General features: G+C 35.0%; 1 protein-coding gene across 2 annotated transcripts in view; it reads left to right on the forward strand.

The window, feature by feature from the left end:
• Positions 1-3672: 3672 nt before the first annotated feature.
• Positions 3673-25210, forward strand: part of LOC142349256 (perivitellin-2 67 kDa subunit-like) — a 38718-nt gene continuing 17180 nt past the window's right edge. For both annotated transcript variants that reach the window (XM_075400697.1, XM_075400698.1), the window contains exons 1-5: positions 3673-3835; positions 8808-9007; positions 18789-18887; positions 19602-19765; positions 23981-24151. In XM_075400697.1, the coding sequence (XP_075256812.1) occupies positions 3814-3835; positions 8808-9007; positions 18789-18887; positions 19602-19765; positions 23981-24151 (656 nt within the window). In that variant the 5' untranslated portion in view covers positions 3673-3813. The remainder of the gene's footprint in view (positions 3836-8807; positions 9008-18788; positions 18888-19601; positions 19766-23980; positions 24152-25210) is intronic.

Genomic DNA, 25210 nt, shown 5'->3' on the forward strand with positions numbered 1-25210 from the left:
TTTTTTACGACTCGAAGAGGAGTATTGGTGGACCGTCTTTTTTTGATCGGTAATTTTGTTGGAGTGTATTTGAAACAGGAAGTGAAATGCTGGAAAACAAAGTGTTTAGGTCAAATGGCTGAAGAGCAGAGAGAAGAGAGAGAGTGGTTTTCTGTTCATACTATATTTTTGAGAGAGAGCGAGAAAAGTAGGTTGTGACAAAAATTTTCGCTGAGCGAGTGAATTTTTTTTGATCGCGTGCGGCCTTTTTAATTTTTAACTTCGTATTTTTCTGTCAAAGATGTTGGTATCGTTTACCCAAGCTAGTAACAGTGTGTTTTAAAGTTTTTTGACCATGTGATTCAAAAAGTGATGTTTTAGATCAAATTTTGAGCTTTTTTTACCACTTAAAAGCTGTTGCGCGCCTTTAGTGTAGTTTTTGTATTCTTCAAATTTTTATGGCGTTTGATGAGTTGTGTGGTTAAAAAAATCGGTTTTAGGGATATTGTTTGGCTCTTGACATCATTGTTTCTGATTTTCAGTTGTTTTTAAAAAGATAATTGAGTAAATTTAAGCAAATTTTGGCCAATTTTTGTCTGTTTTTTATTTAAAATTTTTTCACTTTTCAAGCTTCTTGCTATAGTTGTTCTTGTTAATTGCTCTCAAACGAAGTTTTTAGTAATTATATTAATTCTGTTGGCCTTTTGTTAATCCGATTTTTCGCTCGACCGATTGTTCGTCTGAACCATTTGACTTTTCGTCCTAAAAACGGGATAAACATGTAGCGCCCAGCGGTCATTAAGTTTCAAAAGAGAACTCTAGCCGCGTTTAGTAGTCCATCAAGTGCTTAGTGTGATGAAACTACCGGGAAGGCTGTAGTTTATGGTCAAAGTTCATTTTTAGGAGTTTTTCAGCCCAAAATTTTTTGTCATTTTTCGATTTTTTGTTGGACCAGTCTAAAATTGAGGCTGGATAAAGTTGAAAAAGATCTTTTGCAAGACATATGTACTTTTTATGACTATTTTAAGAGCTATATGTCTTGGTAGTCCAAACAAAAACAAGCAAATGTATACTAATTTCCACAATTTTCAGGCTTTTTGAAGATCTTTGTCATTCTTTGAGTTTTCAGTCCAAAGTGCCGGGGAACTTTGGCACTTTGGACTGAAAACCTAGGATATAATGATCGAATTATTTAGGATTTAATTCGAATTATGTCATTTTTTGATTTTTTTGGACCAGTCTAAAATTGAGGCTGGTTAAAGTTGAAAAAGATCTTTTGCAAGACATACGTACTCTTTATGACTATTTTAAGAGCTATATGTTTTGGTAATCCAAAAAAACAAACAATTTTATACTAATTTTCAATTTTTTTATTGTTTCCGAAAATTTTTGTCGTTTTTTCAGTTTTTTAAACCTAGGTGTCACGAAACCTCCTCGAGTTTGATAATAGATTACTGCAAAGTTTCTAGTGATAATGGAATAGTTTGCAACGTTTTCACATCACAATTTTTAGCATTTTTTTTTTTACAAAACTTGCAATTACTATTTATTGACATTTTTTGCCATTCATGTTTTTTCACTCTCAAGGGTCCGAAAATCTCCTTAAGGGCTTGAAAATAAGTTACTGAAGAACTTTTATTGGGCATGGAATAGTTTTCAAATTTTCACAAATTTTAGCAATTTTTTCAGGTTTTTAAAAATATTTTTTGGAGTTTTCTAGCCTCAAAAGCGAAAGAACCTCCCCTAGGGTTTGATAATAGGTTGTTGTATAGTTTCTAGATGTAACGGAATGTTTTTTCTAAGATTTTAACGTCACGAATTTTAGCATTTTTTTGACAAAACTCGCATTTTTTTTTGGATGTTTTTGGCATTATTCAGGTTTTTTTCAGCCTCAGTGGTCACTACCTCCTCCAAAGTTTGATAATAAGCTGTTGAATAGTTTTAAGAGCTAAAGGATTTGTTGTCAATATTTTACCGACACGCGTTTTTGCAATTTTTGATGATGTATAAGTTTGTTTGTTTTTTATTTTTCGAAAATTTTTTATCATGTTTGAAGTTCATGGATCTTTATGAGCCATTGAAACTCTTTGAAACTTGAAATTGGGATACTGGATACTCTCTTGAGACAATGAAATGGTTCTGAAGATATTAAATTTTCGAATTTTCGCAAAATTTTAAAATTTTCAATTTTTTCGAAAATTTTTAAATTTTTGTCCTGAGTTTAACTATCATTACTGGGCAACAAAACTTTTTAAGTCTTGCAGATGAGTTACATGATAGAACAACTCCTGAGAAAAAAAAGGTTTGCAACGTTTTCTCGCTGCGAATTGTGAAAGATTTTTGTTGGAATTTTGCACTTTGTATTCTATATGATTTAATTACTAACAAGGCTAGGCTAAAAACTAGAAGTTGCACACTCAAATTTCATCATGGAAAATTTTCCTTGCTCTCTGTCTCTCCCTTGCTCTCTCGGTCGGTTTTGTTTCTTTACTTTTCTGTCTCGTTCAGTTTTTATCTCTCGCATACTCTCTTTCCCTAACTCTTTTGTTGATGCCGCACTTCAGCTGCTGTTCTGTGGCGTGATGTCATCATCTATTACTCTCATCTCATGCCCCTTCAAGTAAACTTAAGCGTGCCTCACTAAACGTTGGTTGGCTACTGACTAAGCCAACCGCTCACCGTTCGTTTGAGAGCAATTCGCCCGTTGTTAGTCGTTTATGTTTCAGTCCGCAGCTTGGCAATGTTTCATAGGTTTTGCTCCTAAAAGGTGCTTTTGAAGGTCAGAGAGGGCCTTTTCTCTGACTTAAATAATACGAAATTCTTAGTTTTTGCTGGTTGTTTTTTTTCGTTCTTGGTGTTTTTTAGTGAGTTTTTGCCAGGTGTTGGTTGGTTAGGTGCCTGAACAGAACCAGTAACAGAGTTTATTTGTCAAATAATTGATGGGAAATGGCATTTTAGCGTTTTGGTTTTTTTGTTTCGTCATCTGACGCTCTTTTTATTTTTACATTTGTTCACACAGCAAAGCTGAAAGAGTCAAATTTTCTGAATGACTTCTTCCTCTCATTAACTGCATTTGCACGCGTGACGCCCTTTCTTACTCTCTTTAGCCAACGTTTTTAGCACATTTGCGTGATTGTTTTGATCATACGTGACTTACCCTACTCAATAGAACTCTTTTGCACTTGAGAACTCAAGTTTTATTTGAATTAGCTTAACGTCAAAGAAACTCATTTGTAATAAAGGTCCCTAATAAAAAGGCTTCTGCGCAATGAATTTTAACAAGCTTTATTAATTTGTCGCTAAATGTTTCTGCATAGCTTTTCGAGCGGCGTCGATAACTTTTTCAACTTATATCTGTATCTGTTTCTATCTCTATTATACGACACGCAAGTATATTCTTTCGCAGCTATTCCGGCAATCTGCCGGCTATGTTCACTTTATTGTAAATTGTACAGTATTTGATGTAAATTGTTGCGGTTGAAATTTATCCTAAAGTGATATAAAAATTGCAAATTTAATTTATTAGTGGTCTGTCTTGTCTTCCCAGAAATTTGGATCTCGTGTTCAAGAGGAACACGCATTGCAGTCACTTTTTGCTCTGGTTGCTAACCTATTGCCGACAAGAAATTTGATTTGCTGAATCCTTAACCTTGAGGTTGTTAATAAACAAGCAATAATATGTAACGAATTAAGTTGGATTTGTTAGGTTTGTTTATTACCTTACTGCGTTCAACTGGATAGCATTTGCAATTAGGCATATTTATTTGTAGATCTACGTCTGATATTTTCATATCGGTTGTTCAATAAATTGTAACATCAAGGAGACAGAATACAATGATGAAGATAGCAGTTGCAGGTAAGTTCAGGCTGCAGATATAATCCTCATTTAAAAATTAGATTGGGGCCAAGGAATAACGGTAGTGTGCGTTTGCACGTAACGCTTCGACGAAGCTCACCTTTTTACATAGCGATGCACAGTGCACAGATAACTAAAACAATTAGTTTCTGACAACATAAAAATTGGTTTCCGAATTAAGGACGACATTAATACTGTTATGATTTGAGCTCCCACTAATCAAAGCTAGCAGCAGGAAGAAGATTTTGACCTGTCTGCAAAACTTTCTGATTGGAGAGGAGCAGCAACATGACTACTCATCTCCATTAAAGAATGTTCCCGCAAAAGAGTACATAACTAAATTTAGTACCTTATTAATAGCCTCAGTAGCGATAGCTGAGCTGAGTTATTATCAGATTTCTCTTGTTTTTTTATCTCTTGATTTCTCTTTGCTTTCATCTAAAGTTCGAAATTAAATTATCCTGGACTTTAAATTTTTCATATATCTGGTCACACATTTGGTTGATTTGAGCGTATGATTTTGGCCGAGAGTGCGATTAGGCGGGAGGAATTTTCCTGGAAACTGGGGGAATAATTTCAACTAACATTTTGTGGAAATTTGGCGAAGACCTATTAAAACCTGAAAGCTGCACTTAAAAATCACTGGATAAAGAAAGGCAGTCTAGGTCTGTTGTTAGATGAGTTGTTATCAACTATATCTATAACTCTTGAATAGTTTGCGCGTTCTGTTTTACGTTTACAATTTTAGCTCTGGAAGCTCAGAAGTCAAGTCCATTAGAGTAAAAGTCTGCACATAAAGTATTTTATTTGTATAAAATAGTTTTGAGCAACTTTACCTGCCCCTCTTTCGGCAATGCTCCCCCATTGCCCCCAGAAACACCCAAATTTAGACTGATTATGCTCAAAAGTATAATGCATACAAAAGCAAAAACCTTATTTAGTAAAATATTAGTAAAATATATTACTAAATATATTAGTAAAATATATTTAGTAAAAACGTGTTGATATCTAAATAAAGTCAGAAAGTAAAAAATTGCCAGAGGTGTTGACAATATTGAGTTCATACGTGCCAACCTGTCGCTTTGTTCCTATCAAATTCAGAGCAAGATGGTCTCAATTGCTATCCGGTATTCTTCTTGAATGTGTTGAAGCTCCAAACAATGAGACAAATTGGCAAAAACTTTTTGCGGTTTCAAAATGCATTCTACGTGCTTGTACCCGCGGTGGCAAAAAGCAAAAGCGCAATCAAGAACAACGTCTCGCAGAACGTTTTGATCGTTGGAACGCCGGTGAATATGGGAAGCTTTGGTCAGAAGCTGTCTCCTTGAAACAATCAAAAAGACAGAGAACTAACAGCATTGAAGAATTATCGGTCAGAGCGAAGACGTTGTGCCTACAAGGCCAATATGGCCGAGCTGCTAAGTTTTAGCTTCTGAAGGTCTCGCATCCGATAACAAAGCTACATTCAAAGCACTCGAAAAGTTACAACCGAAAGAACCGATACCTGATGTCAGTTTACCTGACGATATTGCATCCAATGCGTTCCAATTTAGTGAAAACGCAGTTTATGAACAACTAAAGACATTCAGCAAGCACACTGCAGCCGGTCCCTCTAAGATGTTTCCAGAACATCTTCAGCACGCAGTAGACTGCACTGCACCTGATCGGTCCGAGTTTGCACTGAAAGCGATAAAAAACTTTGTAAACTTTGGTAGTAGGGGTATCTTTCCTGTTTTTATTTCCAAAGCACTCTGCTGCGCTTCACTCACGGCTTTATCCAAAAAGAAAGGTGGGGTGCGTCCGATAGCCGTTGGCAAAGTGTTGCGACGCCTCATAGCAAAATGCTTGGCAAGTGAAGCTAAATCAGAAGCAATTGAGCTATTTGATAGTTTGCAATTGGGAGTCGGCATTAGCGGAGGCGCTGAGGCAATCATTCATTCGTCAGAAATTACATACGATAACATAGTAAGTGCTCAGAAGGACGAAGGCGTGCTTCAAATTGAATTCCAAAATGCTTTTAACTCAGTCAAGCGATCACACTTATTAAAAGCAACTTATGAACTTATTCCAGGGATTGACGCCTTCACCAATTTTTGCTACTGCCAGCACACACCCCTCTTTCATGACAATGCAATCATTCAAAGTGAATCGGGTATTCAGCAGGGTGATCCGCTGGGACCGTTATTGTTCTCCTTGACGTTATGGCTGATCATACAGAAGATCAAGACTTCAGTTCCGGATTTTGTACAGCACACTTGGTAGTTAGATGATGGGTTTATTGCTGGTTCTGTAGATCAGATCAAACAAACGCTTGAAGTCCTAGCCAATGAAGGCCCTGAGAGAGGCCTAATCTTGAGAAAAGACAAATGTGAGCTGTGGTCAATTAAAGATTTACCCTCCGTTGATCAGGCAGTAAAAAGGAATTTGGGAAACAGTTTTGAAATTCTGGGTGCTGCAGTTGGTTCAAAAGAGTTTGTTGCTTCTTGTTTGAAGAGGAGAGTTCAAAAAATTTTATCTATGCTGGATAATTTACATCACTGTTTGGGAACTCCGAAACTATTATACTCTTTACGAACTAACACTCCATCAAACGAGATGCTCGAAGTATTGAAAAGTTTCGATGACGGCCAAAGAGAAGTGTTGGATCAAATTATTGGCTCAATTATTGATGATGACGCATTGATGATGACGCATGGCAACAGTCTTCCTTACCTATCAGTTTGTCGGGACTAGGCGTCAGACAGTCACAAGAGCAATACAAAAGTGCGTTTGTGGGCTCAATTTTAGCCTCAGACGAGCTGGTGAACAAAATAACAAGTAGGCGTCCCTCAGAAAGTGACACTTTTAAAGAGTTACAACAAAGTCTCGAACAGTTCAATCTACACTCGCACACGCAAAAGAAGATCCAAGAAGCACTTGATAAAGAAAAACTTGTTGACCTAATAAGAAATCAAACGTCAACTAGGGAAAAAGCAAGACTCCAATCACTATGCCTGCCTCATTCCAGAGCATGGCTTGCCGCGCCTCCAATTCCCGCTATAGGTCTACACCTTTCGGCTAAGAAATTTCAAGTCAGTGTCAACTACAGGCTCGGGATCGCGGTTTATGATCAAGAAATAAAATGTCCTTATTGTAAGTCAGGTACATTGGACACATTTGGTGACCATGCAGTTGCCTGCCATGGAAGGGGAGATGCGATTCCAAGGCACGATAGAATTCGCGATCGTACAGCTTCTTCCTGTTTAGCAGCTAATTTGTCTCCAGTAATTGAAAAACGCAATCTCATTGCGGAAAACAACTCACGCCCTCACACCCAGACGTCTATCTGCCTTGTTGGAAATCTGGCCAATCTGCTGCTCTAGACATAAACCGTGACTTCTTCTCTGCAACCGAACATTATTTCTCATGCGGCAGAGAAGTCAGGCTATGCAATTGAAGCTGCTGAAGATCCAAAATATGCTCAGTATGAAAATAGTTGTGCTCAACGAGGAATTATGTTCGTTCCGCTGGCAATTGAAGTTTTGGGCGCTCTGTCGAGGACTCTGAAGAAAGCCTTACTGCGCATCTTGTTAGCTGATAGCAGAAATTATCAGTCATTGGGACAGTCCATTGCCTTCGACAGAGCAGTTCAGTCACTTTCTGTTGTCATCATACGAGGATCAGCTAATATGCTGTTGTCGCGAGCTCCGTAGTTGAACTGTCTGATATTCAGCGGCCCGATTGTGTGGGACGCAATGTGAAGATAACTTTTCCTAGACGCTTGTGTTGAGCTGAATCAATTTCTTGATGAATTAGAAACAAGCCCGAATTTTTATTGTACTCACCCAATGAGAGGGGAATATTTTCGTAAGCAATGTAATACAACAGGAGGGTACTTGAGCGCAATTCATTAACGCGAGGAAATTAAAAAAACGAGAGTTAAAAGGCTGAGGGAGAGAGGAAGAAATGTCAGAGATCGGAGAAAACCTTAAGATTGGCAATAAAAAATAATCAGCAAACATTTAAATTTTTGATCAATATAAACCAAGATTATTTGATAATGGAGACCACTCAGATTTAATTAAAAAGAAATTTTGTTAAAAAAAAAATTCATTCTATGACATAGTATTTTGAAGTGTACATCCTTGTAGCCAGTTCATATCGTTTGAGACTTTTTATAGATGGTTCCATATTTTTGTTTTCCAGTAGTTTCGTCTAACTTCAACTAATTCTCAAAGACGTTTAGTTGTAACATTTTGACCTATCTTTTCTTTTCTAACAAATGTAGCTAAAATCAATTTATGTAGCTAAATTTCGTTTTAGCTATCAATGTAGCTAAAATTTCGTTTTGTCCAACGTCAACGAAAAATCCGAAGTATTCAACTTTTTTTTGCTTGGCGGAAGAAATCCGAACCGGAATCATTGAGTGTTTCGGTTCAAATTCCTGCGTTCATAGGTGAGGTTTGACCAACAATGAACCAAATCGACATTGCGTATCGGTAAAGCATTTCTGGCCTCAAGAATCAGAAAATGACAAAGTACTGCGCGACTCATGAAGTATTTTTTTTAATAAAGACGGGTAAAAGTGAACAGAATTGAAACCTAGATAGGAGCATCCTCTCTTAATCTCTAACTTATTCGGGAACATACGTCCATTTGAGGTTAAAGTTCAGAGGTTTAACTACGTAATTTTTCCATGAGGTCTATAGGTATGCCAGTATTTTGTAGCTGACCTAACACCCTAACAGAGACGTTGCTTCTCCAATTAGTCCAATTTTTCTAGAGGTTGAGGTCGAAATCCTACGGTTCAAATTTAAAACTTTTTGGATCAAAATTCCTTAAAATACGGCGGTGCTACTGTCTATATTGATCGGAAAATTTTGACTGCGGTGCTTGACCATATAATGTTAAACACAGTTTACCCCCCCCCCCCCCCCCCGTACGTCGATAATCCTCCAATCAGGAGGGAGGACTTCAGTATGGGTTTGTGTAGTTTTTCTGACGATTGCTCTCCCACATGCGACTGGAGCAAAGGTGTCGTCATCTGGTGACAAGGGATCAGCTAATCCAGTGATAACAGCGGATGAGTTGGAGGCATCATGTGGCCTGAATCTACCAGGGGGACTGGTTCAGGTGTCAAGGGGCGTCGACATCACTACCCTCGATCTTGCCAACTTTCAAATGGCTTCTGAGGTTCTTAACTGAAACAATATTTTAATCAAATTTTATCTAATATACTTTGAGACAGATTAATCTCCGTTCCAAAGTCAGCCAAGACCAATAAAAGAAATTTAAGCAAATAAGGAGGCTCGGTTATGAGCGTTTGCACATCATGTTCCGACGCCGCTCATCTACATTCTTGGCTTAATTATTTACCGAATTAATTAGAGATAGGAAACTTTCAAAATAACAAACACATCAGTGAGGTTAATACCAGTTTGGTTATTTTTCTTTCACTAGCATGTACAAAAAATGGACTTAGCAACACATTTAATATTAGGTTAGAAAAAAAACGAACTTCAACAAGATTTTTGCGATCTGAGAAACAATATATGGTGAAATAGTTTTTGTTTCAAACCAAAACTCAATCACGAAGCAGATTGGTAATTATATGACATGGTAATTATCCAGCTCGATTGACCTCGATCTATTTAATTTCATTTAGATTTCACATTCACAATTTAAGTTTATTAGATTAGTTCAGAAGTCAATTTGTTGAGTCGTGAGTCATGTTCACTCCAAAAGTTTATGTACAGATTGAACGCACAAACGATATAGCATACATAAATTAAGAAATATCAAAGGGTTTTTGAAAGTTAGTGGCGTCAAGCTACACATAAACCCACGCATTGAAACACGCAGTCACTCATTAAAATTTTTAAGTACTTCGGGCCCTTCATTATTTGAAAACCTCAAGCATTTTTTCCCAATTGCAGTTACTACAAATAAGACGAGAACTATCATTGATAAAAAATCATTACTCAAGAAGAAAAATATAAATGTTTGCAAAAATAAACAGTCCAATAATTTTGACTGAAAACATAGAAAACTGATTTTGACTACTAAGAAAACAAAAGGACCGGACTTTACTGTCACTTAATAAATAGCCAACAGCAAATGAGTCAAAACTCGGGCACGTATAAAATGCTCTCGAAAATCTTTTGTGTCAAAGACGAAAAACCAAAATTTACTGGCCCAAAACACTATAAAAATTCAATTACACCTCTTTAGATAGCCCAATTGGATTGTCATTGATGAGATTTAGTTACAGGACGTCAAAGAAATAAAAAGTAAAGTCAAGTCAAGACAATCAAATTATCTAAAGTTTTACAAAAGTCTTTAACTGAAAAAGATAACAAGCTACTGGCTGAAATAAATAATGCAAATTTGCTCATGCCTCCGATTCAAGCTCAATGTGTTCTGTCATTAATGATACTTAGTGATGAAACTAAATGAACATCAAACACCGGCGAAAATGAAAAAATTCACCAACAGTATACTAAAACCGCGAGGAAGCCATAAAACTATAAGATATCGAATAATAGAACAATAAAGGCTCGCTGAAGCGCAATTTTACAGAAAGTACTGAGTTGTGTTGTTTAGACCACAAAAAAACGACGAATTTGGGCAAAACTTAAAAAAATGAAATGTTTATACGAAACGACAATATCAGAGTCATAAAATTAAATAAGTTGTTTAAGGACGTCTTTGTACGAAATCACTTAAGTCCTAATAAACAGTCAATGAGAAATAATGACACGGTAACAAACACGGTCAACGATTAAAGAAATTAAAATTGTTTGCAAAAAATTGGAAAGAAAATAACGAGAAAATTAGCTAAATTAGAAGTGAAATAGCAGAAGTAAAATAAGAAAAACGACTGAATTAACAATTTATCACTTTTCGTAAAAAGAATTTGTAAAAGATGAACCAGAGATTATTTTTTAATAAACCAGCTGTTTTTCGACTAAGTCCAACGATTCACAATGTTTCAAAACTGAAAGGTTTCAAAAACAAAGGTTTCTAGCAAATTTCACCAAAACTGGATTTTTTTGAACCTTTTTTTTTGCACTGTGACCATAACACACATTTTAAAATGGGTAGTTTCAATGAAAGTTCATTTGTTCCGTCCAAAAATGTATTGGCTAGTTCTGTTACTTTGAGTGTTGAACTTCTAAAATCTTTGAGGAATTTATCAGCAGGAAGAGATGGTTTTTTAATGAGGTTGTTTTTAAAAAAACAACACAATAATATGAATCTTTTCATTTAATAATTAAGCATATGCAAGTTTTTGTAGAATGCGGTTTTCCAGAGTTTTTCTTAAGAACAGAATCAAACCTGGTATCCACTCTTTGTCTGGAGCACCTTCTTAAAAGAGTCTAAAAAGCCATTTGATCCTTCTTTCTCATTTGTGAGCCCTTTGGTCAACATCCGGATAAGTATGGAGATTGCTTTCCATTGCTGGTCATGAAAAAACGTTCTTTGTTTTGAGATGAAATTAAGTAACTTATGATTTTTTTTGGGAACGTGACATATCGGCAGCTGCGTTCTTTGACCTCATTGAAACCTTATTTTCTATCGAATAGGAGAGATATTCGTGCTAAGCAGAGGTCATCTATAATTGTTCTATGAATACAGGATACATCTAAACAATGCAAATGAAATCAAATGTAAGTAATTTTGATTCTGTAGAAACTCTACTACTACTGCTATCTCTAATGCCCTGGTGTTTTTTCCTGCACTACATAAATCCAGTTATCACCACGGATATGAAAGGCGAGATTTCGAATCTAACTCTTGGTTCTCCTGGGGTCTCCACTCACACCACAAAAGGAATTCCGTAATTGAGCTTAGCTAACATTCGGGTCTTCGATAATAAATAGTGTATTCTGTTCACAACTCAAGGCACCCGACTTGCATCATTTTCTCACACGCATAGCTTGCAAACAAGAATGCACAAATGAAAGCAACCAACTTGAGCATTTCTCAACTGAAATGCTTGACTAAAACTGAAATAGAGGATAAAACACATCGCTTATTAGGCTTCCCAACCCATACTAAACGCTTCTCTAGATGCAATATAACTGCAGGTTGAGCATGAACGCTCAGACTGAAACAAAACTAAGCAGATATTTACTATCTATTAATAGAATGAACTCAATTCTGAGTGGAGAATTCTCATTGCAGAAATAATTTGTGTAAAGCTCATAATACTATTCACCATCCTCAGAGCCTATAAAATTTCCTTGTCATAGCAGAATACTGGACGCTTACGGACCTAAAAAACTTAGAAAGTGTTTGTAAAAAGTGTAACATTAAAATCACATTTGAGACTTAACATTAGGAGGAAACCTTTAACATACTCAAAAGAATTTATTATAAAGCTCCTAGAGCATGTATAAAATGCTCGGGTATGTATAAAATTCTCTCCAAAACCTTTTGTGTCAAAGACAAAAAACCAAAAGTCACTGGCCCGAAACACTGTAAAAATTCAATTACATCTCTTTAGATAGCCCAATTGGATTGTAATTGATGAGATTTAGTTACAGGACGTCAAAGAAATAAAAAGTAAAGTCAAGTCAAGACAATCAAATTATCTAAAGTTTTACAAAAGTCTATAACTGAAAAAGATAACAAGCTACTGGCTGAAAAAAATAATGCAAATTTGCTCATGCCTCCGATGCAAGCTCAACGTGTTCTGTCATTAATGATACTTAGTGATAAAACTAAATGAACGTCAAACACCGGCGAAAATGAAAAAATTCACCAACAGTATACTAAAACCGCGAGGAAGCCATAAAACTATAAGATATCGAATAATAGAACAATAAAGGCTCGCTGAAGCGCAATTTTACAGAAAGTACCGATTTGTATTGTTTAGACCACAAAAAAACAACGAACTTGGGCAAAACTTAAAAATTTGAAATGTTTATACGAAACGACAATATCAGAGTCATAAAATAAATAATTTGTTTAAGGACGTCTTTGTACGAAATCACTTAAGTCCTAATAAACAGTCAATGAGAAATAATGACACGGTAACAAACACGGTCAACGATTAAAGAAATTAAAATTGTTTGCAAAAAATTGGAAAGAAAATAACGAGAAAATTAGCTAAATTAGAAGTGAAATAGCAGAAGTAAAATAAGAAAAACGACTGAATTAATAATTTATCACTTTTCGTAAAAAGAATTTGTAAAAGATGAACCAGAGGTTATTTTTTAATAAACCAGCTGTTTTTCGACTAAGTCCAACGATTCACAATGTTTCAAAACTGAAAGGTTTCAAAAACAAAGGTTTCTAGCAAATTTCACCAAAACTGGATTTTTTTGAACCTTTTTTTTTGCACTGTGACCATAACACACATTTTAAAATGGGTAGTTTCAATGAAAGTTCATTTGTTCCGTCCAAAAATGTATTGGCTAGTTCTGTTACTTTGAGTGTTGAACTTCTAAAATCTTTGAGGAATTTATCAGCAGGAAGAGATGGTTTTTTAATGAGGTTGTTTTTAAAAAAACAACAAAATAATATGAATCTTTTCATTTAATAATTAAGCATATGCAAGTTTTTGTAGAATGCGGTTTTCCAGAGTTTTTCTTAAGAACAGAATCAAACCTGGTATCCACTCTTTGTCTGGAGCACCTTCTTAAAAGAGTCTAAAAAGCCATTTGATCCTTCTTTCTCATTTGTGAGCCCTTTGGTCAACATCCGGATAAGTATGGAGATTGCTTTCCATTGCTGGTCATGAAAAAACGTTCTTTGTTTTGAGATGAAATTAAGTAACTTATGATTTTTTTTTGGGAACGTGACATATCGGCAGCTGCGTTCTTTGACCTCATTGAAACCTTATTTTCTATCGAATAGGAGAGATATTCGTGCTAAGCAGAGGTCATCTATAATTGTTCTATGAATACAGGATACATCTAAACAATGCAAATGAAATCAAATGTAAGTAATTTTGATTCTGTAGAAACTCTACTACTACTGCTATCTCTAATGCCCTGGTGTTTTTTCCTGCACTACATAAATCCAGTTATCACCACGGATATGAAAGGCGAGATTTCGAATATAAGTCTTGGTTCTCCTGGGGTCTCCACTCACACCACAAAAGGAATTCCGTAATTGAGCTTAGCTAACATTCGGGTCTTCGATAATAAATAGTGTATTCTGTTCACAACTCAAGGCACCCGACTTGCATCATTTTCTCACACGCATAGCTTGCAAACAAGAATGCACAAATGAAAGCAACCAACTTGAGCATTTCTCAACTGAAATGCTTGACTAAAACTGAAATAGAGGATAAAACACATCGCTTATTAGGCTTCCCAACCCATACTAAACGCTTCTCTAGATGCAATATAACTGCAGGTTGAGCATGAACGCTCAGACTGAAACAAAACTAAGCAGATATTTACTATCTATTAATAGAATGAACTCAATTCTGAGTGGAGAATTCTCATTGCAGAAATAATTCGTGTAAAGCTCATAATACTATTCACCATCCTCAGAGCCTATAAAATTTCCTTGTCATAGCAGAATACTGGACGCTTACGGACCTAAAAAACTTAGAAAGTGTTTGTAAAAAGTGTAACATTAAAATCACATTTGAGACTTAACATTAGGAGGAAACCTTTAACATACTCAAAAGAATTTATTATAAAGCTCCTAGAGCATGTATAAAATGCTCGGGTATGTATAAAATTCTCTCCAAAACCTTTTGTGTCAAAGACAAAAAACCAAAAGTCACTGGCCCGAAACACTGTAAAAATTCAATTACATCTCTTTAGATAGCCCAATTGGATTGTAATTGATGAGATTTAGTTACAGGACGTCAAAGAAATAAAAAGTAAAGTCAAGTCAAGACAATCAAATTATCTAAAGTTTTACAAAAGTCTATAACTGAAAAAGATAACAAGCTACTGGCTGAAAAAAATAATGCAAATTTGCTCATGCCTCCGATGCAAGCTCACCGTGTTCTGTCATTAATGATACTTAGTGATAAAACTAAATGAACGTCAAACACCGGCGAAAATGAAAAAATTCACCAACAGTATACTAAAACCGCGAGGAAGCCATAAAACTATAAGATATATCGAGAAACTATAAGATATATCGAAACTATAAGATATATAGAAACTATAAGAAGCCATAAAACTATAAGATATATCTATAGATATAACTATATCGAATAATAGAACAATAAAGGCTCGCTGAAGCGCAATTTTACAGAAAGTACCGATTTGTATTGTTTAGACCACAAAAAAACAACGAACTTGGGCAAAACTTAAAAATTTGAAATGTTTATACGAAACGACAATATCAGAGTCATAAAATAAATAATTTGTTTAAGGACGTCTTTGTACGAAATCAATTAAGTCCTAATAAACAGTCAATGAGAAATAATGACACGGTAACAAACACGGTCAACGATTAAAGAAATTAAAATTGTTTGCAAAAAATTGGAAAGAAAATAACGAGAAAATTAGCTAAATTAGAAGTGAAATAGCAGATGTAAAATAAGAAAAACGACTGAATTAACAATTTATCACTTTTCGTAAAAAGAATTTGTAAAAGATGAACCAGAGGTTATTTTTTAAAAAACCAGCTGTTTTTCGACTAAGTCCAACGATTCACAATGTTTCAAAACTGAAAGGTTTCAAAAACAAAGGTTTCTAGCAAATCTCACCAAAACTGGATTTTTTAGAACCTTTTTTTTGCACTGTGACCATAACACACATTTTAAAATGGGTAGTTTCAATGAAAGTTCATTTGTTCCGTCCAAAAATGTATTGGCTAGTTCTGTTACTTTGAGGATTGAATTTCTAAAATCTTTGAGGAATTTATCAGCAGGAAGAGATGGTTTTTTAATGAGGTTGTTTTTAAAAAAACAACGCAATAATATGAATCTTTTCATTTAATAATTAAGCATATGCAAGTTTTTGTAGAATGCGGTTTTCCAGAGTTTTTCTTAAGAACAGAATCAAACCTGGTATCCACTCTTTGTCTGGAGCACCTTCTTAAAAGAGTCTAAAAAGCCATTTGATCCTTCTTTCTCATTTGTGAGCCCTTTGGTCAACATCCGGATAAGTAGGGAGATTGCTTTCCATTGCAATATAATTGAAATCATATAAATATGTAAAATTACCATAAAGGATAGTGCATAACAGATAAAATCTGTTTAACTGTCAGAAAGACCGACAGCTGCATACCCTGAAAACTCAAATGTATGAAGTTTATCAAATAGAGAAGCATCAAAATTATTTGAAAATATACTTGATCAAACCGAAGTTTCCTAGTATATAGTTGTCCCTAAACCTATGGTAAAACTTATTTAATTCATTTTTGGTGAAATTATATAAGTTTTCTGGCAATAGATCATTTTTAATTAAAATATTATATAATTTATGAATTCTAGATTTAAGAACACTAAAGTTTTTATTCGGACATGAACTTTCAGAGAGCAGACCTTTAGTTTTGTACCTAGTTTGGTATGTATTTTGACTATCATCTTCTAGCAACTTTGAAGTACACGTTCCTGGACAGATCTTAGTCTTGTTTTTGACAATTGTTTTTAATAATTCGTATACATATAACTCATGAGCTGTATATATTTTATTTTTAATCATAATTTTGCTGACAGAATCAAATTTTTTCACCGAAAAAATGGTTCGAATAATTCGTTTTTGAATTTTTACAATATCATCAATTTGAGTAAATTTACAATTGCCATAAGCCAATATAGCATACTGTATTCTTAATTTGATCTACGCATTATAAAAAAGTAAAATATGATCTCTTATAAGAATGTCTTTCATTTGTCCGATTAACCCTCCTTGTATTGATATTTTTTTACATACATAGGACACATGTTCTAAAAAAGTAAACTTGTCATCTATAAGAACTCCTAAATGTTTAGCAAACTTTTCATTTTTTATAGTCTTGCAACATATATTCACAGTTTTGTTAGTCACCTTATTTGTCGAAAAACAAAGATACTTAGATTTTTTAGGATTAATAACCAAATAGTTATTTTTTGTCCAATTTTCAATATTTCCAATGTCATCCTGAAAGTCAGTATGCGTTTTGTTTCCCTTTTTTATCAATGCTGTATCATCGGCAAATAAATAAGTATGGCTAGCGTTTAAAACTTCGGGTAAATCATTTATATAAATTATGAATAGCAAAGGGCCTAAAACTGAACCTTGAGGTACTCCATGCAAAATTGGAATCGTTTCAGAGATAGCATCAAAAATTTGTAAATATTGTTTTCTTGAATCTAGATACGATTGTAACAATTTCAAACATATACCCCTTATGCCATATCTTTCAAGTTTTTCTACAAGCAGAGATATTTTATGTATCAAATGCTTTTGTTAAATCCAGTAAAATTGCTTCACAGTGTGTTTTTTCATTACTTATTTGTTCTAGAAGCTCTATTATTGCATCTACTGTTCCTCTTTTGCTCCTGAAACCATATTGCATTGAATTCCACAATTTACTTTTGTCAAAGAAGTTAACAATTCTAGCATGGATGGCTCTCTCAATTATCTTGCTCAACGCTGACAATAATGATATCGGCCCATAATTTCCAAAACCATTTTTATCACCTTCTTTAAAAATTGGTATAACTTTTGCTGTTTTTAAACAAGAAGGAAAAATTCCCAAAATAAAGCTCTCATTTATCAAGGTTACCAAATATGGAACAATTACATGCGAAACTATTTTTAGAAAACGATTACTTATTTCATCAAAACCACAAGATGTTTTGTTTTTCATGTTATCAATATACTTCTGCACTTCAGACTCGGTGACTGGTGGAAAAACTACTTGTGAGCACTTTGGTCAACATCCGGATATGTATCGATATTGCTTTTCATTGCTGGTCAAGAAAAAAATGTTCTTTGTTTTGAGATGAAATTAAGTAACTTATGATTTTTTTTGGGAACGTGACATGTCGGCAGCTGCGTTTTTTGACCTCATTGAAACCTGATTTTCTAGCGAATAGGAGAGATGGTCGTGCTAAGCAGAGGTCTTCTATAATTGTTTTATAAATACAGGATACATCTGAACAATTCAAATGAAAGCAAATGCAAATAATTTTGATTCTGTAGAAACTCTACTACTACTGCTATCCCTACTTCCTTGTTGTTTTTTCCTGCACTACATAAATCCAGTTATCACCACGGATATGAAGGGCGAGATTGCGAATCTAACCCTTGGGTCTCCTGGGGTCTCCACTCACACCACAAAAGGAATTCCATAAATGAGCTTAGCTAACATTCGGGCCTTCGATAATAAATATTGTATTCTGTTCACAACTCAAGGCACCCTACTTGTATCATTTTCTCACACGCATAGCTTGCAAACAAGAATGCACAAATGAAAGCGACCAACTTGAGCATTTCTCAACTGAAATGCTTGACTAAAACTGAAATAGAGAATAAAACACATCGCTTATTAGGCTTCCCAACCCATGCTAAACGCTTCTCTAGCTGCAATATAACTGCAGATCGAGCATGAACGCTCAGACTTAAACAAAACTAAGAAGATATTTACTATCTATTAATAGAATGAACTCAATTCTGAGTGGAGAATTCTCATTGCAGAAATCATTCGTGTAATGCTCATAATACTATTCACCATCCTCAGAGCCTATAAAATTTTCTTATCTTAGCAGAATACTGGACGCTTACGGACCTAAAAAACTTAGAAAATATTTGTAAAAAGGGTAACCATAAGATCATACTTGAGACTTAACATTAGGAGGAACCCTCCTAGGAGCTTGCACTTAGAGAGTTACCATAACAGCCAATTGAAGAAATTAACTGTTCTTTGCAAAACTTCCAGTTGCTGTCAATTTTCATCCTCCTTTATTTACTGTAATTCCTGGAGATGAATCTACATAATGAAATATGCGACGTGAGTGTTGACAATGTGTGTGTGCCTAGTGTATGGGTGACAGATATGAATTTAGATTGGGTTCACTGGTGGGCCTGTGATTGAGTTCTCATGTAGAGAGGGATCCCAGTGGAGAAATGTACACGATGGTCAATTGTACCAACGTCCAGATCAGGTACAGTCCCGGACCTTGGTCCGCAGTGAGTTTCATTGTTGTACCATTGACTTTCAATTGTAACCATTACAGTACCAGACAAATAGCAGTATAAATACTTTTGCCAGTGTGACCATGACTACATTAAGAAACATCCCAGTCTGTCTCTCTGCTTCGCAGCCGTATTTACATTCAACGGGGGGTTCAGATTTTTTTTAAATGATTTGATTGTTGTGGTCAATTAAGGTTATATACTGTTAGATTAACAGTTGTCTATTGTCTCCTTTTTGACCAATAAAATTGCAAGCTAAGGATTCACCCATAAATGTCCCGTTAGTTTTAAACTCTATGAATGGTGGATGCAATAAAACAAAATGTTGAAGTACTTATTTTACGGCTTCTCACTAACTGCTAAATTAGTTCCGGCTGTTTAACAAGGAAAGGTACGGGGATTTTCTGACTTTGTGCTTGGAGTGGAACTTGATTGATAGGTATGATAGAAAGATAAGAGAAATTGAAATATCTTAATAAATGTTCTATCATAAATGTTACCCATAAACTATCAGCTTCTCCATAAAAAGGAAAAAATTAATGGAAACTTACTTACCATAAAACAAGCCATATAAGGAAACTTAAGAATCATAGTAAGATCATAGAAGGAAAATAATTTATGACTTTTATGGACCATATATGGTCCGTTTTATGGTAAGTTTGGTCAACTCGGGATAACAATAGGTGTGGGGAATAGACTCGGTGGTGACTGGCTTCCCCAACATAATCGCAGAGGTGGTCACTTGCAGGGATGAAGTGAGAGATATGATTGAGGAGAGAGTGAATGTGGCTCCTGTTCCCAACCACAACAGCCAATCAGGATTCTTCTCCAATTCTCACACTCTCAGGCACGTCCATTTTTACATTCTACTCGTATATTGTCAACCGATGTCACATTGACCGCCTTAACTCTACTCAGAAAATCATTTTTCTTATTTGAATTAATAATGGATACAAGCGTTTAAGATAAATAAACAAGTTCTCAGTTTTTTAGTTTGTGTGTTGGATTTCGACTGCTTTTCTTTGATACTTTTTGATTTTCTCACTTCTTTCTCTTGACCATTGAAGGTCTGTTAAGATCCATAATAGTACATAGATGATCTCTAATGAATCGGGCATCAATGATGTATTGATGACAACCGAGTCGCATCTTTTCAATCGCTCTGTTCCTAAATTGCCAAAGGGGAGCAGGCAATTCTGGAACAGAATTTAAGCGAGAAATTTATTGACCCATCAGAAATTATCTGAGCCATAGACGTACGTGGAAATCGTGAGTATTTTGTAATTCAACATGGAGTATAGTTTTAAAGAGGGAGGCAGTTCCCTGCTAGGTACCAAAGGGGGGGGGGCAATTGTTGAAAATATCCATTGAGTCTACATGGATATTATAACATGTTTAAGAATGAATTAAGACAGAATGATGAATGATTCAACCGAATTGAAGATTGACAATTTTTTTCCGTATAAATTTGATAGTGCTTACCTGTAACACAGTGATAAACAGGCGTTTTATTTTTTTTCTTATAAATGCTCTCAATCAGCAACGCATTTTCAGATTCGTCTCTTGAGAAGAGTTGAGCACTTATAAAAAAAAGAACACTGAATTCAATCCATTATTGCTGTGCAAAAACAAATAAGTACATTGCGCAAAACAAAATGGCAGTGCAAAGTATCAATAATAATACCAATGTCATTACTTAAAAAAATTTTTATTTGAATTGGAAACCACGAAAAGTTAGTTTTTAAACCTTACATGTTTCCAAGAAAAACTATCCGATGACTGCATGCAAGGGTCTCTTTTAAATTCCTCAAAAACATGATTAAAGATTTGTTTTTTGAATTTTTTTTTAATTTCGTTTTTTCTTAAGAGACAAGGTAAAGAATTCCAGTCCTGTAAAGCTTTTCTAACGAATGAATTTTCAAGTTTTGAGCTCTTGAATTTATAGCCCCAGAACTCGAGTCCAGTTCTTTCATTTTTGTTAATTTTCCAGGTTTTAAGTTCACGGCCCCTGCTTTTATCAAATGCTGGTAGTTGGTTGGCTTTAATCTTCCAGATGTAATTAATTCGCTTTAAATTCAAAAAATAATGCATAGGTAGAATTTTATGCTTGAGTTTCAGATCTCTAGATGAATCAAACTTTTTTCTAAAGAAGCTAGCTTTAACTGCCCAGTTAAGTTGTCTGTCCAGTGTTAGAACAAGATTTTGGTTAATAGACTGAATGATAGTTGCTGAATAATGTATGTGACTCAAAACTAATGCGTTGAGAATGAGTTTTTTCATATTGTATGGAATTGTTCTTCTTATTGTATAAATAGTCTTAATACCGGCAGCCATTTTTTTTAATATGTGTTTTGTTTCTTCTTGGAAAGTTAATAATCTATCAATGTGGACGCCTAAATATTTCATTGTCTCTTTTTCATCAATGACTACATTGTCGATAACCATTTGTGTATTGGTATTTCGTTTTGTTTTGCTAAAGACTATGAACTCTGTTTTGGAGGCATTTAGACTTAACCCATTTGATTGGAAAAAGGTAATTAACTTTTGTGTTTCCATTTCTAAATTTTTTTTGCCATCTTCGATTGAGATGTGAGAACGATTGTGTCATCTGCATATTGAATAAGCTCTGTTTCGTTGTCAAGGTATTTATGCATGTCATTTATGTATAAATTGATCAGCAGTGGCCCAAGGACCGTTCCTTGAGGAACTCCTCTTGTGAGTTCAACTGGATCTGATAGAATGTTTTGTATTTTTACTTGCTGCTCGCGATGAGACAGAAAATTTTTGATTAATAGCCTAGACTGTGTATTAAAGCCTAGCATATCTAATTTTTCATCAAGAATTTTGTGGTTTATGGAGTCAAAAGCCTTGGATAAATCCAGTAGGGCAGCAGATACATATTTATTTTTATCAGTTTCTGATCGTATTAACTCATTACAGTACGTGATTTCATCTGTGGTTGAAAATCTTTTCGTAAATCCATATTGAGTTTTGGTGATCAGCTTGTCATTCCATAAGTAATCTACAATTTGGTCTCTGAGGAAATTTTCAAAATTTTTTGATATACATGGTGCGAGTGAAATTGGTCTAAAGTTGTCTGGGTCCTCTGTGTCTCCTATTTTGAAAAGTGGTATTTCAATGGCTTTCTTTAAAGATTTTGGAAAACTTAGTTCTTTGATGGATTGATTTATTATGAATGACAGATGTGGAACAAGTTCCGACGCTGCATCTTTAAGTGCCCATGCTGGTATCGGTGAAGGGCCTTGTGGTTTACTTATCTTGAGAAGACGTAAGGCGTCGTGAAATTCCTTGTCTGTGACAAAACGGAAACTGAATGATCGTTTTGAAGGGTTGTTTTTCTCTCTAAGTCACCTGTAAACTTTCGGTCCTTTGTATTGGCCAAGTTGAGAAAATCGATAATTAAATTTAAAAGAGAGGCCCTTGCATACAGTCTTTTTATAACACAATTTTTTTGAATTATCTTTCTCTATTGACGCGGGAAAGCTTGAGGTCAATAGAAGAAAGATGACAAAAAACTTTTTTTGGGCTAGATACAGCATAAGTATGATCACAAGAAATTGTTTTAACTACGCTTCCGTAAACACTGTTTTCATTTCCGTAGTGTCATCAATAGTTGTAGTGGTTACGGGCATTTGAGTTGCAATACTGAGCATGTGACGCATTTGAAGCATAATTTGGATTATATTGGTGTTGCCAAACATTTGAGCCATATAACGGATTAAATCGGTGTTGCCTGTTGAATTGGATTTTGTTTGCTTTTGCATATATCACGTCATTCGAACGGCCCTGTGAATGTGTTTGCACTTTATTGTTAGATGGAACGTTGTTGTCTATTCGACCGTTTGAGCTAAGTAACAAATGCGAGAGCATCCAATTTTTCAGCAATGGGACTCCAAATCGATGGTGCACATTATCAAAGAATAAATAGTTGTATCCAACGTTTTTGTCGTCTGTTTGATCGATACTAGTTCCTTCCTCTTTAATGTTTTTGTTCACATTCAAGATTTTAAATCCAATTTGATTACTGTATGTGCTATGTATTAGCTCATTAAACTCGTCAATGCAATTGTTTTTGTCCATGTTTTGCGGTAAGTTTTTTAGAGGAGGAACTTCGCATATAACAAATACTTCTGGTTGGAACTTTTCAATACATTTTTTAACGAGTTTGGCATGATCCGCAAAGTGGTCTTGCGCACTTTTTTGATGATGTTTAAGAACATTGTTCGTGCCGTCTTGTAGTATTAGCATCTCAATTTTTCTGTCTTCATACTCACTTACAACCTTTAATTTTTCATTAGTGGTGGATCCCCTGTATGGATGTACAGCACAATCAATCGGAATTGTTTTTTTAAAGCAGATAATCATAAAATTCCGAAAACTTATAACAGTTTTCCGCGCTTAGTAGAGAAATGTATTATTTGACAGGGGGTATAACTTTGATCACGCCATATGAGTGTCACAATTGAGCAATGTGATCAATTGAATGCAAAACTTTCCCCATGTAAGCCAAGTCATCTGTTTTATCGACATGTTGTTAGTTTGACCTTTGACCTCTAAACTGAGAAGGACAACGAGAGTTTTCACATATTTTTAAAGAAAACATGCACTTGGCTGAAACAATTGAATTTGATTCCTTATAATATTCCAAATTCGAGTTTTTCATTAAGGAAAGTGTATCTAGCAAAAATCTATGATGCATACCCAGAGATCATAGACAATATAATGGTGGTTTTGAACATTTTGAGCTTTTGGTTTTCGGAATTTTATGATTATCTGTTTCTGCTTAAATCTACTTGATCATATACTGATTTTCAGTTTAATCATCTTTCTTACCTTCAAATGCGGAAACCTGAAGGGCGAATATGCTCATTGCGTGTTCAAATTGGGTTCCTTTGGATAAACTATTGGAAGTAGTAATGATTATATTATCTAATAGAATTAACTTCCTCTGTGACAGGGGTGATATATTGAAGTTCAAAACGTTCAAATTGTCATTCAAACAGTTCAATATTTACTACCAATGCAATGTGTTAACTTGTAGGTCTTTGGGCTCCGAGATGATGAACAAATCGGAGGTGGTGACAGTTGTGACGTCATTTCTCCACAGCACCCAAGTCTATCTCTCTCCCTCCCCTGAAGACCTAAAGTTGACCCCTGAAGTTGTTTCAGCACTTAACAATCTGCCAAATAGCTTCGAGCAAAACAAAGAGAGGTAAAGCTGAATTTTTTGAGACCAGGAGTAATTTTTCTCAGCTTGAAATTTTTTCCTACTACATCTAATTTATATCAACAGTCATCTAATTGAGCTTGGCATCCCTCCTTCTTCATTAATTGTAGCAGTAGGAATACTGAACGTACACCTTCAGCCAATCAGAGACTGAGAAGACACTATTCTATTTTAAATAGAGAGAACTGAACTTGCTATAGTTAGTCTATTAGTTTAGTTAGATACACCATGTGTATACCTTTGACTCCGGTGCTACTTGTATTACTCACCGTAATAAACATTAAACACCTCTCATGTTTTACAGAGTCGGTTAGTCTAAGAGATATAGGTAAGTCTACTTCGCGCGCAGAAATAAGTAGCCCTAGCTCTTTATACCTTAAGGCTGTAAAAGGAGCCCACATCGGGTTTGCCTTAACTGGTGCGACCAGTGAGTTAACAAACTCTAACTGTAAAAAGAACTCACATAAAACACCCTTCTTTCTACTTCGAAAGAAACCTAGAATTAGACTCAATAGTTACTTAATTCTTCTTTATTTAAAATATAAGAAAAAGGGAAACACTATTCCGCAAAAAGTAGGATTACAATCATCAAAACATAGAAATACCGACCATGGACCAACACCCTGAACAATCTTCATCTAACTACCAGACACACTCTGAAGAGTTACAGCTCGCAGTTCTTACATAAAAGAACCGACGCTTAATACCAGAAATTTCACCCTTTGCAGTTGGAAACTACCAACACCAAGACGAATTAAATATACTATTAAACATAGCAAAACAACTAAAAACACACTATTTTGCACTAGAACAACAACCATTTCTCTCTTTACCAGAGAAGGCATCACAGGTTTCACGAAGCGCCTTTCTCTCATATTTGATAGAAATTCACGGAGCACAACTCACAAAAGGCTCAATTTTATTTATTTATGACCCACTTACAAACAAATATACCTCTTCAATATATGATACACTATTTAAACCACTATCGGATACGTTGTTTGAATTCCTTAGCGGAATATACTCAGAAATTTAACCTCTAGA

This window comes from Convolutriloba macropyga, chromosome 11 (genome assembly GCF_964194025.1).
Source record: "Convolutriloba macropyga chromosome 11, txConMacr16.3, whole genome shotgun sequence".
In the NCBI taxonomy this organism is placed as follows: Eukaryota; Metazoa; Xenacoelomorpha; order Acoela; family Convolutidae; genus Convolutriloba; species Convolutriloba macropyga.